This window comes from Panthera uncia (assembly GCF_023721935.1).
Source record: "Panthera uncia isolate 11264 chromosome B3 unlocalized genomic scaffold, Puncia_PCG_1.0 HiC_scaffold_1, whole genome shotgun sequence".
Lineage (NCBI taxonomy): Eukaryota > Metazoa > Chordata > Mammalia > Carnivora > Felidae > Panthera > Panthera uncia.
In genome coordinates this window covers 99930845-99945781 of record NW_026057582.1, presented here as the reverse complement: position 1 = coordinate 99945781, position 14937 = coordinate 99930845, and the positions used below count along the sequence as shown (strand labels likewise).

The 14937-nt window shown below is 51.3% G+C and overlaps 1 protein-coding gene across 1 annotated transcript; it reads right to left on the bottom strand.

Annotated features, from left to right (window-relative positions):
• Window positions 1-990: 990 nt before the first annotated feature.
• On the bottom strand, window positions 991-2326 carry FOXB1 (forkhead box B1). The gene has a single exon (XM_049613719.1). It carries the CDS (start codon window positions 2194-2196, stop codon window positions 1219-1221), a length of 978 nt encoding a protein of 325 aa, XP_049469676.1. The 5' UTR covers window positions 2197-2326; the 3' UTR covers window positions 991-1218.
• Between the last annotated feature and the right edge of the window lie 12611 nt (window positions 2327-14937).

Genomic DNA, 14937 nt, shown 5'->3' with positions numbered 1-14937 from the left:
CACAGTGTATAATCATTCCTATTCACAAGCATTTACATCTCTTTGCAGCCCTTTAGCTTCTTGGGAAAGTTCTTGTAGCAAACAGAAAGACTTGTCCATGGGAGACCTATCCGGTGACACTGCTTCATGTTACCAGTCAGCTATCTAAATTCTGCTAGGGTTGCCCTTGATGCTTTCTTAGTTTGGGCTTATTTCATTTTCTTTTTTCTTTCTTTTCTTTCCTTTTTTTTCCCCCTTCCAACAATAAAATAAATAGCTAAAAGGTCTCTAAGTAACAGGAAAGTTAACATCCCAATTAACTTTCCCATCCCCCCTTCCCACCCCTAAACCTGGCCAGAAATGGAGAGTAAACATTCACATTACAACAGGTACTTGTAAAGTGGGCTTTGCCCGCTCGCCCGCCAAGCAATACAGATTCAAGTTCACTGTTTACATTTTACCGGGCGCCTTTGTAAACAATACTACAAGGTTACTTTTAGTTTTGTTTTGCTTGTGTTGAGGACAAGCGTCCCCTTCTCAGTTTGGCAGCCTCTCCCCTAACTCCCCGTGCCTGGAGCGTCTGGCAGGAAACAAAACCCAAAACAAAACAAAACAAAACAAAACAAAAAACTCCGCAGAAGCTGGGGAGGCAGGGCCGCTACTCCAGGAAGCTGTGGTCCGCCCAGCCCCTGCCGGATGGGCGGAGGCGAGTCGGGTAAGGAAGATTAGTGGTCCCTCTTCCCGGCAGATTTCCAAGACGTAAACGAGATCCGGCCCTCCGCGGTGCGGCTGTAGCCCTCAGGGGAGATCTGTTCGAGGAAACCTCCAAGGCGGTTTCTCTTGTCTAGGAACTGAGTGCGCGGTGTCCTGCGCCCCGCCGATCCCGGCCGAGGGAAGACGCGCTCCTCTCCGCGAAGGCGGGAGGCAGGATTTCCCCTGCCTCTTAAATGGGAGGGGGTTTCGGGGGGCCGGGGAGTCGGAAGGCTTGGCCCAGGTGCTCCCTGCCTTCCCCTCTTGTGGAGGCGAGGACAGCTCCCACGCGCCTCCAGGCCATCTGCAAGTTTGTGTTTTGTCTCCTGGGTCCAAAACAAAGTTCTCCTGGGGGAGAGAGGGTTGGCCGAAGGTGAAATGGACAAGTTAGGGTGGCGGTCTTAGATGGGGGGAGGGCAGGGCTGGGAGGCGGGGAAGGCGTATAAGCTGGCGGGGAGGGGAACAAGAGGGGGCTCCGGCTGCTGCGGGTCAATGCACCGCCACCGAGTGCAAGGCGGAGGCCGGGCTGGTGAGCGTTTCACTGGGAGTGGCGGGGCTGCTTTGGCTGGTGGCTGTCTGCGAGGACGTGGGGCTGAGCGAGGGCGGCGAGTTCGAGAGCAAGGTGGGGATGGGCGCGGGCAGCGCGGGCAGCGCGGGCACCGCGGCCGGGGTGGGCTTGATGGGCACCGGGATGGCGGGCAGCGTCTGGCCTGCTGCGTGGCACAGCGGCTTCAATGGCACGCCGTAGGCGCTGTAATCGCCACTAGCCATGGAGATGGGGGTGGCCGAATCGATCATGCCTGCGGAACCGTACACGTGCGGCCAGCCAGTGCCCAGCGAGCTGCTCATGGTAGTCAACTGGTTGGGGAGCGGGTAGGCGGCGGGCACGGGCTGCATGGCGGAGAAGGCCAGCCCCCCAGGCATCTTGTACTCTCGAGCGATGATATTCTCGATGGCGAAGGGGTGCTTGAAACCCGATGGCTGCGCCACGCCGCCCAGGTTGTAGGCGGCAGCGGGCATCTGTGGCAGGTGCGTGCCGGAGGCCGCAAGCGCGCTGAGGCGCAGCTTGGCCTGCTGCTGCAGATACTGCGCGGCGTCGGCGGGCTTGCTGGGCGCCAGGTGGTCGGACTTGAGCACCTTGAAGCGCTTGCGGCGCCGCAGGAAGCTGCCGTTCTCGAACATGTCCCCGCAGCTGGGGTGCAGCGCCCAGAAGCTGCCCTTGCCCGGCTGGTCTGGCCGCCGCGGGATCTTGATGAAGCAGTCGTTGAAGGATAGGTTGTGGCGCAGACTGTTCTGCCAGCGCTGCGTGTTCTCCCGGTAGTAGGGGAAGCGGTCCATGATGAACTTGTAGATCTCGCTCAACGGCAGCATCTTCTCGGGCGAGCTCTGGATGGCCATGGCGGTCAGCGAGATGTACGAGTAGGGCGGCTTTTGGTCGCTGTACGTGTTGCGGCCCGGCCGAGGCATCTTCTTGTTTGCCCCCTTCTTGCTCTGGGTCCGCGCGGGCCGGCGGCTGCTTGGATCTGAACAGGGGGGGAAGATAACGGGAAGGGGGGAGGCATGGATGCACAGACAGACACCGCGAGGTCAGCCGGGACGAGTACAGACCAGACGTGGTGGGTAGGGGCTGCGGCGCCCGATCAGCCTGCGCCCGCGCTGTGGAGCTGGCAACTTTGAGTGCAGAGTGGGGTGCGGCCGGGGGGCGCGGAAGGGGAAGCGGATGAGCGGCGCGGGGGAAGCACGGACCTGGAGCGGGGTCTGGGGCAGGTATGCAACCGGAGGGCTCACCTTAAAGTTGCTCCAAGTTGTGCGTCCGCATCCGGGATGGCACTGCAGCTCTGCGGTCCCTCCCTGTGCTCAGCCGGGACACAGTGTCTGGTCTCGGTTGGGCTCCGCGCGTCTCTGAGCTTCGCAGCTCAGCCCTGCAGCGCCCGGAGCCGGCCAGTCCGCAGAGCTTCTGGCGGTGCGCTCCCCGGGCGGCCGAGCTCGGCTGCGGAGTCCCGGTGCAGACGGCAGCAGCGGCGGCCTCGGGGCTCCGGAGGGCGCTGCTGTGGGCTCCGCGGCTCCGCTGAGCTAGGTGGCTGCCTCCATGTCCTCCCTCGAACCATCTGATAGTTTTAAGCGGTGACAGGAGCAGAAAAGACCCCTGTAGCGGCGCTTCATTAATGTGCCACTTCTTAGCTATCATATGACAATCGCCTTGGGAGGAGGAGGAAGAGGAGGGGGAGCGGGGGCTGCAGAGGGAGGGGACTGAGCGAGAGGGGAGAGCCTGGCCAGCTCTGGTTTCTTTCACACCTATTTACATGGACACCTTGGCCAATAGGAATCACTTCCAGCTCAAGACTGGGCGAGGGGGAAGAGCCTCGGCCACCGGTGGTGAGCAGGACGCCGGCCAGGGTGCGCGGTGTGAAGGTATGAGGAGGTGGCGGCCGCGGAGCAGGGATTCAGGCGACCACTCACGTTCACAGACCGAGCTGCCGCGCAGATGATGTTTGACATGGAAATTGCTTGGCTGGGGTATTCTGTTTCCTCTGCATTGTATCGGGTTTGTATTGTTAGCTAACGTTAAGGCACGGCTTTCCCTTGAAGCAGACCCTTTTCCTGCGCTTGGCAATACGGGGCTGGTTGCATGGGTTATTATAATGAAAATACACCCTTCCCCCTAGTCTTCCAAGAGGCAGGTCAAAGTTTGATTTGACCTTCCTAGGCTGCTGCCATAGCTCTACACACTGGGTGTGTAGCCTTAAGTGATGGGGTTTAAAAACTACTTACAGAAATATAAGTATTTATACCTGTGTAAAACCCAGTTTGTAAGTGTACTGGCCAAATAACAACCAAAAAAAAAGTCTATCTGGGAGAATAGTCAGGGTCTTCACTCTAAAAGTCCTCTAGGAATTGAATTAGGGACAGGATGAAGGTTCTGGGGCTGTTGGGGCAGACACTGTGTGGACCTGGCGGAGGGCCTGAGTTTGTTTGACACACTTTATCACCAGATGAAGGGCCGAGTCTCATGCTTTCCCCATGTGGTTTGAAACTTTAGGAGTTAGGCATTGCCTGGAAGTTTGCATTTTATGGCCGGAACTTTTCTCTGCTTCTCCCCCCCCCTGCTTCCCCTCCCATCTCCTCCCTTTCCCCTCCCTACCCCCAATAGAAAGTATTTCGGGTTTAGAGAGCCCAGCAAAAGCTGCCTGCGGACCCACTAAAACAGCAGTAACTTCTGGACCGGAAAAGAACCAGGGAGTTTTCCTTTTTGGGAGAAAGGAGAGAGCGGGGATGTGCCTAGGGTCCCCCTGCCTGGTGCCAGCGGTAGGCTCCCTTCTGTTCGGATTAGTCTCCAGAGATTCAATGAATTATTGTCATCATCATCATTATTATCATCATCGTCGTCGTCGTGGGCGTTGGCGGCATCATCATATTGCTATGAAATAGTGAGTCTACCCTGCCTGCACGCACCCAGTCAAGGAATAGATGCTAGGAGTTCCCACTGGCTTCTGCACATTCTTTCACCTTTATGGTTTTTAAAAGAAATCCCTTTTATCTTTTACCTCGTTGAAAACTCAATACCTAGAGCCCACACTAAATCATCTTCAATCCCGAAATGTAAGAACTTTTTTTCCCCCAGGAGGTGATGGTAGTGATGGTGGGGGGAGAGTTCTGGGTGTGAAGTTTGGACACTTAGTGATATTAGAGCATTATTAGTGGAGCTGTTTGGGGTTAGCATAAAAATCTTTCGGCGCACGTACACACACACACACACACACACACACACACACCCTCCATTAACCACAGTTTCAGAGGTGGTCAATAACTCACCAAAACGTAACTTAAACACGATGAATTTAGGAGATTAAACAATTTCATTAATATTGATATGGCTCTCGTGTCTGGGCTGCCTCGCTTGAGATGCAAGCACACGTTTTTCAATATTAACAGAAGTGCTTGAAGAAAAGAATAATGTCACCTTCTTAATTCGGAAAAAATAACTAGGAGGAGGAGGTGGGTTCGAGGGGTGGAGGCGGGACGCTGACCTGTCCCTGGGGGCACGGTTGGACAAGGGCAGATAAACCCTCCACACAGAAACCATTTGGACTCTGGTGGACTCTGCCCAGCTTCGGCACAAGGCAGCGGTACTTGCCTGAACTGTGCATGCTTCGGCTCCTAAGGAGGTGCGTCGTTTTGGGGTGTTACTGGGCATGGCCCAGTTTGGTTTGAAGGTCCAGGGATGGGAAGAACTGGGGAGACCTGCAGCCTAGGGACCCCGATGAAGCATAGTAGTAAGGGCTTGTGTTTTCCTGATGGAACGGTGTTGGTCCACAGCTTTCCTGCTCCAGAAGGCAGCTGGCCTCCGAGATACAAAAGTGGGGGTGCTCCTGTGGAGGCAGGAGCGCTCCTGGGAAAGGTGCCAGCATCGAAGCCCCTAAGGATCTTTTAGGATCTTCTTAGCAAACGTGTGCATACTGACACACAGAAACATAGATAAAAAAAAAACATTGAGAGTGGTTGGATTGGGATACATAACGAAAGGAGTGAAAGATCTCTGTTCCCCCAGTGACAGCCAGGAAGATTCTTTTCTACCCGGTGTGTGCCTACGCTTGTTGTGGGTGGGGGATGGGGAGAGAAACGTTTTCTGGTTTTAACAATTGGCATTTTGTTGCCCTGCAAAGGGCCTTTGTATGGCCGTCGAAATCATTGCTTGGAGTAAACAGAAGTTTAACTAAATTCTAAGAGTGGAAACGTTTGGGTTAAAAAAGAAAATCTAGGTTGAAATAAATCTTTGTCAATCTTCCCAGGGAAAGTTGTCACCACCAAGTCTCAGAGACATGTGAGGATACAAGTAGGAATTCGTGTTTCAGGAGTCTCCAAAGTTTGGCTAGAGTGAGGACTGGAGGTGAGGTATATTGCCCATGCACAGGGCTAATTAAGGGAATGGAACCTAACTGGACAAGTTTGCCCTGGGTGGGTGAGGAATTGTGAAATACACGTTTAAAACAGGCACTTTGCTACAAAATTGCATTTCAGATCCTACTGAAGAGCCCAGAGGAAGGGGGAGGGGATTTGCATGTCATTTACACCGTTTTAAGACTGGTATTATGAAGAAGAGGAGGGAAGGAGCACTTTCCAGAAATCGTGAAAAGTGCATCAGAGTCTATTGTACAGAACCCAAAGCAAACAGAGGCTCTGGGGAGGGGGCACATCCGACTCTGAGGCTTAGGGAGTTGTTGGGAAAACTGTATAAAATACACATAAGTCAATTATACCCATGTGCAAACCAAATGGAAATCTCTTTCATGCAATAGCCATTCATCGCCTCCGCAGAGCCCACCACCGACCACCTTTCTGCTTGGAGAGTTCGCAATGGCCTCTTTTCCCACAAGCTGGACCACACACGGCTACAGATTTCGTAATAATTTATGCTAATTTCCCTCCATAAATCCACAATTCGCTTCAGTGGCACCCGGGCTGCTGAGGGAGTAAAAAGGAGACAGAGGGGTGACAAATACAATATTGATTTTGATTCCTTCTGTTGTCAAGCAGGTGTATGTGTGCGTGAACGGTGGGGCTGGGGTTAGGGGGCGGGGGCTCTAGGAGAGGAAAACCATCGAGCCGGGGCCAGCCTCTCCGTGCACACTCCAGAAAGTAACGCGCCCGGTTTGTTAATATTTACCAAACACCGATGGGAGGTGCAGGGAAAGTACCCGGCAGCTTCCGAAGGTTTCCTAGGCGCCAAAAACAATACCCGCCTTCCCGACTTGGAAAGCGAACCCGGGGCTGCCTGGAGCATTTGGGGACTGAGCTTTCGTCTGCCCCTTCTCTTCCTCCTTCCTCCCTCAGAGTCGTTCCCTCCTTCTCCTTCAGTCTCCCACCCATCCCGCCCCCGTCTCTCTCTCTCTCTCTCCTCCCCTCTTGTCACGGACTTCTCTTCACTTTTGTTTTTTCTTTCCCTTCTACTTTCTCCATCTTCTCTACCAAATGGGCAGTGAAATGTGCAGGTGGGGAAGGTCTTCGGGCGCGCGCCGCATCGATTTTAGGTGTCAGGGTCTCCTCTGGCCCGCCCCACCTTGCAGGCCGCCTCCCGCATTTGCCCAAGTTCTCCGCGCTCTCTGGGAACCCGCGCTAACTCACCGCGCCGCTTTGTCCCATCAGTCATTCTTCACCAAATCTGCACTTTGGTGGCGTGAAACGACTTAGCTTTCCTTTCAAAAGGATTTTGTTCCTGGGTATTCAGCACTAAAACAAACTCCCTCAGCCTGTCAGCGATCAATTTAAAAAAAAAAAAAAATTGTTGTTCTGAGTGTCCTGGGGGCGGTTTGGCCTCAGAATGTGCGCCCTTCCACCGCCAGCACCTGCGCGTGGCACAGCCTAGCTCTAGTGTTCTAGATCTGGGGGCCAGAGGGAACCCACTCACTGAGCTGTCTTGGCTGCGGTCCCCGGACACGGTCTTGTGGGCTCTTGGGCCGCAGAGATCTGCACCCAGTTGGGAGCTGCGTCAGGGGAAACCTATCCGCCAAGACTTTCCCACGACTGCCCCAGGAGTTTGAGCCCGCATTGCCTGGCCACTTCCACAGATTCGGAGGGGGAAATCAAGCTGCCCAAGGAGGAGAGGCTGGGGGAGGGGACACACTTTGTTGGCTCTGGTGCCAACTGGCAGCGAAAGGACTCTGTGCCCTCTCTCTTGTTCTTAGCCAGCACCTCCACCCCCAACCCCTCATGCCAGGCACGGTAGGAACACACCCATTTTCCCAAATAGTAGCAAAGATGTCTGCCATGGAACTTTGGAGCCATTTATTTCATTGGTGTGTGACTGGGCTATGTGAGGTTTGGACCTCAACCCCTAACAGAGAGGTTGAAAATAAACTTTTGATGAGGAATACTTTGCCTAAAATCAGGTCTTCTCTCCTGTCCAATCTTGCTGGGTTCTAAAAAAGGCAAGAGTCTCCCCCTCCTACTCACTCTTTACTCCCATCCATCCTGGGAGGCTCAAATTCAGAGGTGTCCCATCCTTACTCCATGCCATCTGGCGATGGGCAGGGCCTCTGGCTATGACTGGGGACACTTGGAACTAAAATATTTCCCTTGGGGTTGGGAGAAAATGAGTGGCAACACCATACACATTTCAGAAGTTTTCTCAAGTAGCAGCTGCAATTTGGAGAGTATGGAAGGCTCAGTTTTCCCTCTACCTCAAGCACAAAACAAACAGTAGTCAGCATTAGGTGCCGGTCCTCCTTGACCTCCATCCCAGAGAAGTGCCAACCCCCACCCAGAGTGAGCAGGCAATTTCAATGCCTGTGAAAACAACTCTTGCCCTGCTGGCCATAATGCCCTCTCTTTGGAATCGGTTTGCTAAATACCATTTGGTCTTTGCTTGCTCTGAGATTTTAAGTCTTTAAAGCCAGAGTTTCTAAGTCCATCCCCTCCTTTGCACAAGCAATTGCATCGCTTTAAACTGGGCATTACCAAACCTACAAATGTACTTGTTTAGAAAGTTATTTGCAAAAGGTTGGTGGAAGGATTTTTGTTGTTACTGCTAAACCCTCCCGGTAAGTTTTGCTCTGCACTGTGTGAAACAGAAGAAGCAATTCAAACCTATTATTATTATTGGAGGAAATATTGCTAAAGCCACCTTGGTATTGAAGGGATTAACTTGCTTTTCTCCCAGCCCCTAACTCTGGGGTTAAGACAGCAGTAGATCAACTGTATAATGTGTGCACTGTTCGCTCATTTGTACAAGCAGAACAAAGGTTGGACTAAGCCAAATTGCATTGCACTTGTGAACCGAGTCCTGATGTGAAGTATCTTTTACAGCGGGGGGAATGAGAACAATTTCGTGTATGTCTAAAAGGGAATAACAAAGCCACTTTCTCGAGCATCTCAAAGTGAAGTAGCGAGGCGTGACATTCCCAGGGTGAGGAGGGACAAAAGCAGGGTCAGGGGGATGAAAAAGAGAATCAAACAGCCACTTTCACATGTCTGCCCTCAACTGCTGCACCTCTCCATAATAGGAAACAAATGTTGTAAAAGGGGGGATTGCTCCCATTCATTCAAAATAGCAAATGATAGCTAAACAACATTGTCAAAACTGAATCAACTTCTGTGCAGTACCACCCAGAAAAAGGTATTGTGTTTTGTTTAATAGCGGGGTGGAGCAAAGGGTCTTTTTTTAAGGGGAAAAGGGGAGAAAAAAAATCACCCTATACTTTTCATATTAATTTTCTTTGTCAGGAATTACTTGTTTGCTCAGATTTTTGGGGGGAGGGGAATCAGTATTTCTGGCTAAGTAATCACTCTTAAAATGTTTTTTGGTTTGTTTTTTTTTTGGGGGGGGGAGGAATTTTGGGAAAGCAGACGCAAGAAGGTGATGTTTAGCTTTGTAAAGTATTTTAAAGCTTCCATTAAGTAGGAAAACTTCATCCTCTTTGGCATGTGTTATCCAGAAAAAATAAGATCTTGACTGCAGTAGAATATGAAGTTAAATCCTGTACCATAGACTCCATGCACTTTGCTCATAAATTTGAATAAAATCGATTCGGGGGGGGGACTGCAAAATATCCGAAAATAAAGAATATTTTGCGTCCGTAATATTTGTTGGCGCATTTTCTTGTGTTCATTTGTTTTGAAACGGGATAACCTGTAGGTCTCCAGCCTTAAAACCCCGCGCTTCTGCTTTGTTTGTTCAGGCTGACGAGGAGCAGAGCTTAACCCTGTGGACGTGTGCAGTATGTGTTTTCTTAATGGCAGCAGCAGATTTCGCTGAAGACTACAACAGCTTTTAGATATAATAATTCGCTGTGTTCCTGGGAAGGTTAAAACTTTGATTTCTCTGTCCCTATCTCCGCCCTTCTCTGTTCTCTCTTCTGTTCTCTTCTCTTCTCTCTCTTTCTCTCCGTCTCTCTCTCTCTCTCCCTCTGTCTCTCCGTTTGGGCTTTTTGTTTTTTTGTCTCCATGCGTCCCCCGCTGAGCTGCCACCCACAAAGCGGGTTTGAGAAAGAAAGAAAGAAAAGAAAGAAAGCGGCTGATCCTCCCCGGCCTCCCCCAGCTAAGAATGGCTAGGAGGCGGGGCCTGCAGCGCTGCAGACGCGGCCCGCTCCTGGGCGGCGGGGTCTTTCCGCTCAGGCGGGTCTCACCTGGGACAAGGGCTTCGCTCCGCGGGTCCCGCTGCGGGGTGCCGGCCCCCAGCCGCGCGCCCTCTCCCTCAGCACCGCCCCTGCTTCGGGCGCTCGATTTGCTCACTCTTGGTGGGTAGCTGTGTCCTGCAAGCTGTAGGGGAAACCAGGTTGCCCCGAGGGCTTACCGACACCCCAGAAACAGATCCACCACCCTGCGCATTCCTCTGTTTCGCTGTCTCCTTCCCTCTCTCCTCTGCCTCTCTGCCCGCGTCTCTTCTGTCCGAGACTCTCGTTTCAATATCCGCAGCGGCATGGACGCCAGATTGTAGGTCCGCAAACAAACTAGCTGCCGTCTCAGCAGTGCTGTGTCCGGGATCGGCAGGGTATTTCGTATGTACCCAGCCGGCCCAACCGAAACAAGAAAGGGAGGGAGGGAGGGAGGGAGGAAACAGGAAAGTCAAACACCCCCAACCCCTCCCGATCAGCTGCACACCTCAGCTGCGTAGTTGGTAGGCCACGGTAGGTGGGTGGCTCCGGAGAGTGGGATGAATCATTAAGTCGACCGTTCCCAGCATTGGTGCCGTTCTTCGACACCGGCACTTAAGATTGTGCTTGGCATTATTCACCACCTCCCCACCCCAACAACAGCGACCCTAGTGAGGAACCTTCACTTCTCTCTCATTTATCATTTTCATTAGAAAAGAACTTTGGAAACCTATTTTAATGTAAATATTTATACACATAAAATAAATATTAAATCTGCACTGCAGTTTTCCCCTGTAAGTTCTTCCCCTTCTCCATCTTTTGGGTAAATCCAGAACCACGGAGCATTTAATAATTCCCCAAAGGCTGATTCAGCAGGTGATTTTCTTTGGAGTCATAACCATTTGTTTATGGTGGCCATCGCAATTTGATTGGTGGAGCGGATAGTTTCCCTTCACTGAGGTAGGCTGCCTTTTCTTCCCGCGCCAGCAGTAAAGAAAACTTCTCACCTTTCGCTTCACACCTCCTCCCCAAAGCAGTTTGAATCCATAGTCTTTAACTGGCTGTCCGGGATACCCAGAGTTGGGGAAGGCTATTGATCTTTCCGTTCCGTCCGTTCATCCTCTTTTTACCTAGTTTTTTTTTTTTTTAATTGCCAACAAAACAAAACCCCAAAACAAAAAACTGCACACAATCAGGGTAAAATAGGTGAGCCATATACAGTGAGTCAGTTCCTTCCCTTTTCCCACATCCCACGTCTTTTACCCCTCTTCAAAAGGACAGAGGGAGCTGGCGTCCCAGATCTTCGGTAATTATTAGCTACTTAGGTTTTCGCGTCCGGATCCCCGCGACCTGTTGATGACTCCCAATCGCGGAGCGCAGAGCTGTGCTTCGAAGTTGGTTATGTAAACTGCTTGTGTATTTCACATTATCATCCCGCTGACTGGAGGCAATGTAGATTTTCTAAAGATCTAATGAATAAACAACCAGCAACTGCTGGCGGTGTAATTTACATTGTTAATGCCTACATGTGTATAATAAATATGCATTTGTATGTCTTCAAATAAACTCTTTTTAGTTTCTAACCTGTGGTGATTTTTTTTTTTCCTAAAAGAAGGAGCGTGGGGGCGGGTGGGAATCTCGTCTTCCCGAGGAATGAGAATTTATTTCACTTGCGTGGCTCTGGTGAAAATGGCTCTGCCGTCAAAGCCCAGATGTAGAGTCCACAGCCCGGCTCTGCTGCCCCTCCTACCCGCCAAGGGAAGCTCGGCTGGGAAAAGCACCCCTCACTGGATTCGCCCGGAAAGGGAGGATGCGCCCAGGAACTTCCAGGCGCAGTCTTGGGGACGGCGGGGTTTCACGTGGAAGTGGGATCCAGGAGAGAGGACAGCAACCACAGGATCCGAGTGTTCTCCCCCGAGCTACCGCCCTTCCCCAGATTAGAAGTGCCAGTGACTTCTCCAACATAGCAATTTGGGTTGGGAGAGTTCGAGCCGCAGCGGCTCCGACAACCTCTGGGAAAAGTTTCCCAGGGAATTTCCTGACCGGCGACGTTTCCCCATGCGCCTCTGTAAACAGCATTTCGGACCAGCCTGGGGGGCCGCAGGGAGGAAGGAGAGGGCGCTGGCTCGGGGTCGGGGTCCTAAGCTCTGCCCCATGAGCCGCTTCCTCCGGTAGGGCAACCTTGTGGAGGGCAGCAGGAGCACGGATGCTCCTGGGAGCCACGGCCTCCGGAGCCGCGGGGTTTGGACCCAGCGTAGCTGCTGTTTTCAGAAGCCCAGAGTCCTCCCTGCGCGTCCCACGCCGCTTATTTCAGGCTGGGCACCGACGTTTGATATCTCTCCCCTCCAACCAGGTGCCACTTTCTTAGCGCGCTCGAAGGCAAATGTCTCATCTTTTCCAGTCCTGGATCTGGAATACATTATTTTAATTAAGTCTATGGCGATTTACTTTCCTCTGAGATCTATTCCACGGTGCAATTAGGAACGTATTGGTGCTAGCTCATATGAATATTCAGGAGCGTGTCAATTAATTAGCAGACAGAGGAATCTCATTATGGTGCTCAAAACCCTTTTAGTGTTAAGCAGAATTAAGGGGGTATTTGGCAATGCGCTGGATTAGTGAATATTTTACTGTGCACTCATTTAACTTCATTATCATAGCACTTACACTACTCTCTGATTTTATTAATTAAATTGCTCATTAATTCGTCCAAAAAGGATAAAAGTTTTAATGTGCCACCCAATAACTTGGAAAGTAAACTTTCGCCCTGTTTGGTCTTCGCTCCCGGCCAAAAGAGGACAGATGGCGGCTTGCACAGCCAGAGAAGGAAGCGCGGTTCCTCCCTCCCTCCACCCTGCAGCTTGGGGAAGCGCAGGCGCTCTGGCTCCCCCAACTCGGGAAGCAGCGGGATGCCTCGGATGAAGGGCCGCGATCGCAGAACAGCCTCCAAGGATGGGCCCGGAAATCTGAATTCGCTCTTCAAGTTGGAGGCGTGGGCGGGAGGCGGGGAGTGCCTCTCGCTCCTTCGCGGGAGAGCGGCTGACTAGGCAACGAGAGGTTTGACCTGGGACGCGGAAGTGCCCGGGGCGTTACGCTCAGCCGCGCCCTGGAGTCTCCGCCTCCAGGCCCAGAGGCTCGCAGTTTACTAAAGAAGCGCGCAAAATGTACCTGGTGGGGCCAGCATCCGCCACGCGGCAAGGGCTTGCTGAGCACAGCACTTCTGACACTTGAGGCTCTGGCCGAGCACCCTGCCCTCGACCAGGGCCATCCCTCAAGCATCATCCAGGTTGGTGCCCACGTGTCGCTCACACCTACCTGCACCTCCCCCACCCTACCCCCAAAGGTTAGAAAGACAAATATTAAAATTACTTGCACAAAGGGAACTGCTAAAGAGATCCCAAATTAATATGCATGTAAAATTAATTAGTTGCATTTCGTGACATCAAAATAAGTACCTGGGAAACAGAACACCTTCTGGGCATTGGGAACATATGCTAGAATTAGAGTTAATTGACTAATTACATAAATTAGGCATTAATTTTGCAGCACATCAAGTATAAAAGATATCTCAATTAATTGTGCATAAATTACCAGGTGAAACCGGGCGGCAGTCCGGCTAGGATCAGGTTCTCCGACCCCTTTGCTCTTTTAGGGCCCGAAAGCTAGGCGGCGTGGTGGTCGGGACTGGCTTGTGCGCAAGGACACAACGAGACCTGCGCGGGGAGTCGCCGCTGCGCAGACTGATGACCCGGGGCAATTGTTAATGCGAAGGAAACTCCCCTACTCATTAAAATCAATTACGGGCAGTTAGATTGATCAGCTTTTGTCGGAAAGGAGCCAAGCTGACCCCTTTGGGAATCTCCCCCCTCACCCCAGCCCGCTTCCCATCCACTTTGGCTGGTTCTGTAGCGATCTGGGGCCCTTGCTGAGCAGGTACCCAAGTTTCCCTCGCCGAGTAGGTTAATTTTGACGTCGGCTCGGGCCATTTTCGATCGATCTGAACTCTGGCCTGGCCGTGTTGGGCGCCTAGTTTCTCTCGGTGGTCTCTATCCTCGCGGGCTTGCCGCCTCTCCTCATTCAGGAATTCAACTTGGAGGGAGTGATTCTCAGTGATTCGAATCTCCTCGGTTTTGAAGTGGGTGTAAATTAATCTCCAGAATGTAAAATCTTGGTAGATAACCCATATATTCCCCCAGGGGACTGGTTTGTGGGAGCCCCCAGTACCGCCCCCTCCCCTCTCTCCTTTCTTATGGATGAAAGGACAGAATGGATGTAGCTTGGGTGTTCAGTTTGCATTTTTAAATTTCTAGGGCTCCCTCCTCCCAGGGAAGTTCCAAGAGACATACTAATAATTTTCCCTCAACAAATCACCAAATGTAACATTTGTTTTGCCTTTAAAAACGTTTATTGTTGGTGAAATATTAATGATGTTGGTAGCAACTTTCCCCTATATTCTCTACACGTTGTAAAAGGAAGAAAAAAGTGTTTCAAAGCAAAAGGGTTGTTGTTTGGGCAGTGGATAAAGTCTTGCCACTTCCAAATCTTAGTGAAATTGCAGCAAAACTCCTATGTGTTCCTCATATAAATTACCACCAATTATAGCACAGTTTGGTTGTGTTGATCTAGTGGAATGTTACTAATGGAGAGACAGACTTCTCAGCCACTTCTGGAGCTGTCATCATGTGCCTGGTGGTTTGTAAAAGTATCAGAAATCACAGAGCCCCCTCCTTCTAGATTCCCAGGTTGTAATCATTTTCTTCTTTTTGCCAAAGCAAACATGAGAGAATGAAAGCGAGTCCTGAGAAACCCTTTATCGTCTGATTATATACATCTTGATCAAGGTGCCTAGGTGACATTTGTTAGGTGGAATCCTGGCTGCTCATGGGCTAAAGAAACAGATGAATTCCAGAGTTCACCGAGACATTCATTTTGATGTAGAGGTTTCTCTTCGGTAGCCAGATGCTGAAGGTACTTGAGGGAGATGTTGACAAGTGGATAATTGTCAGCAGAACTAAAACAGACACTTTGTTTACAGTTGAGCATGATTAATTGAGAGTAAATAAAACAGCACTCTTTATAAAATCCCCCTCCAAGTTCAAAAAAGGCCGTATGTCTCTAG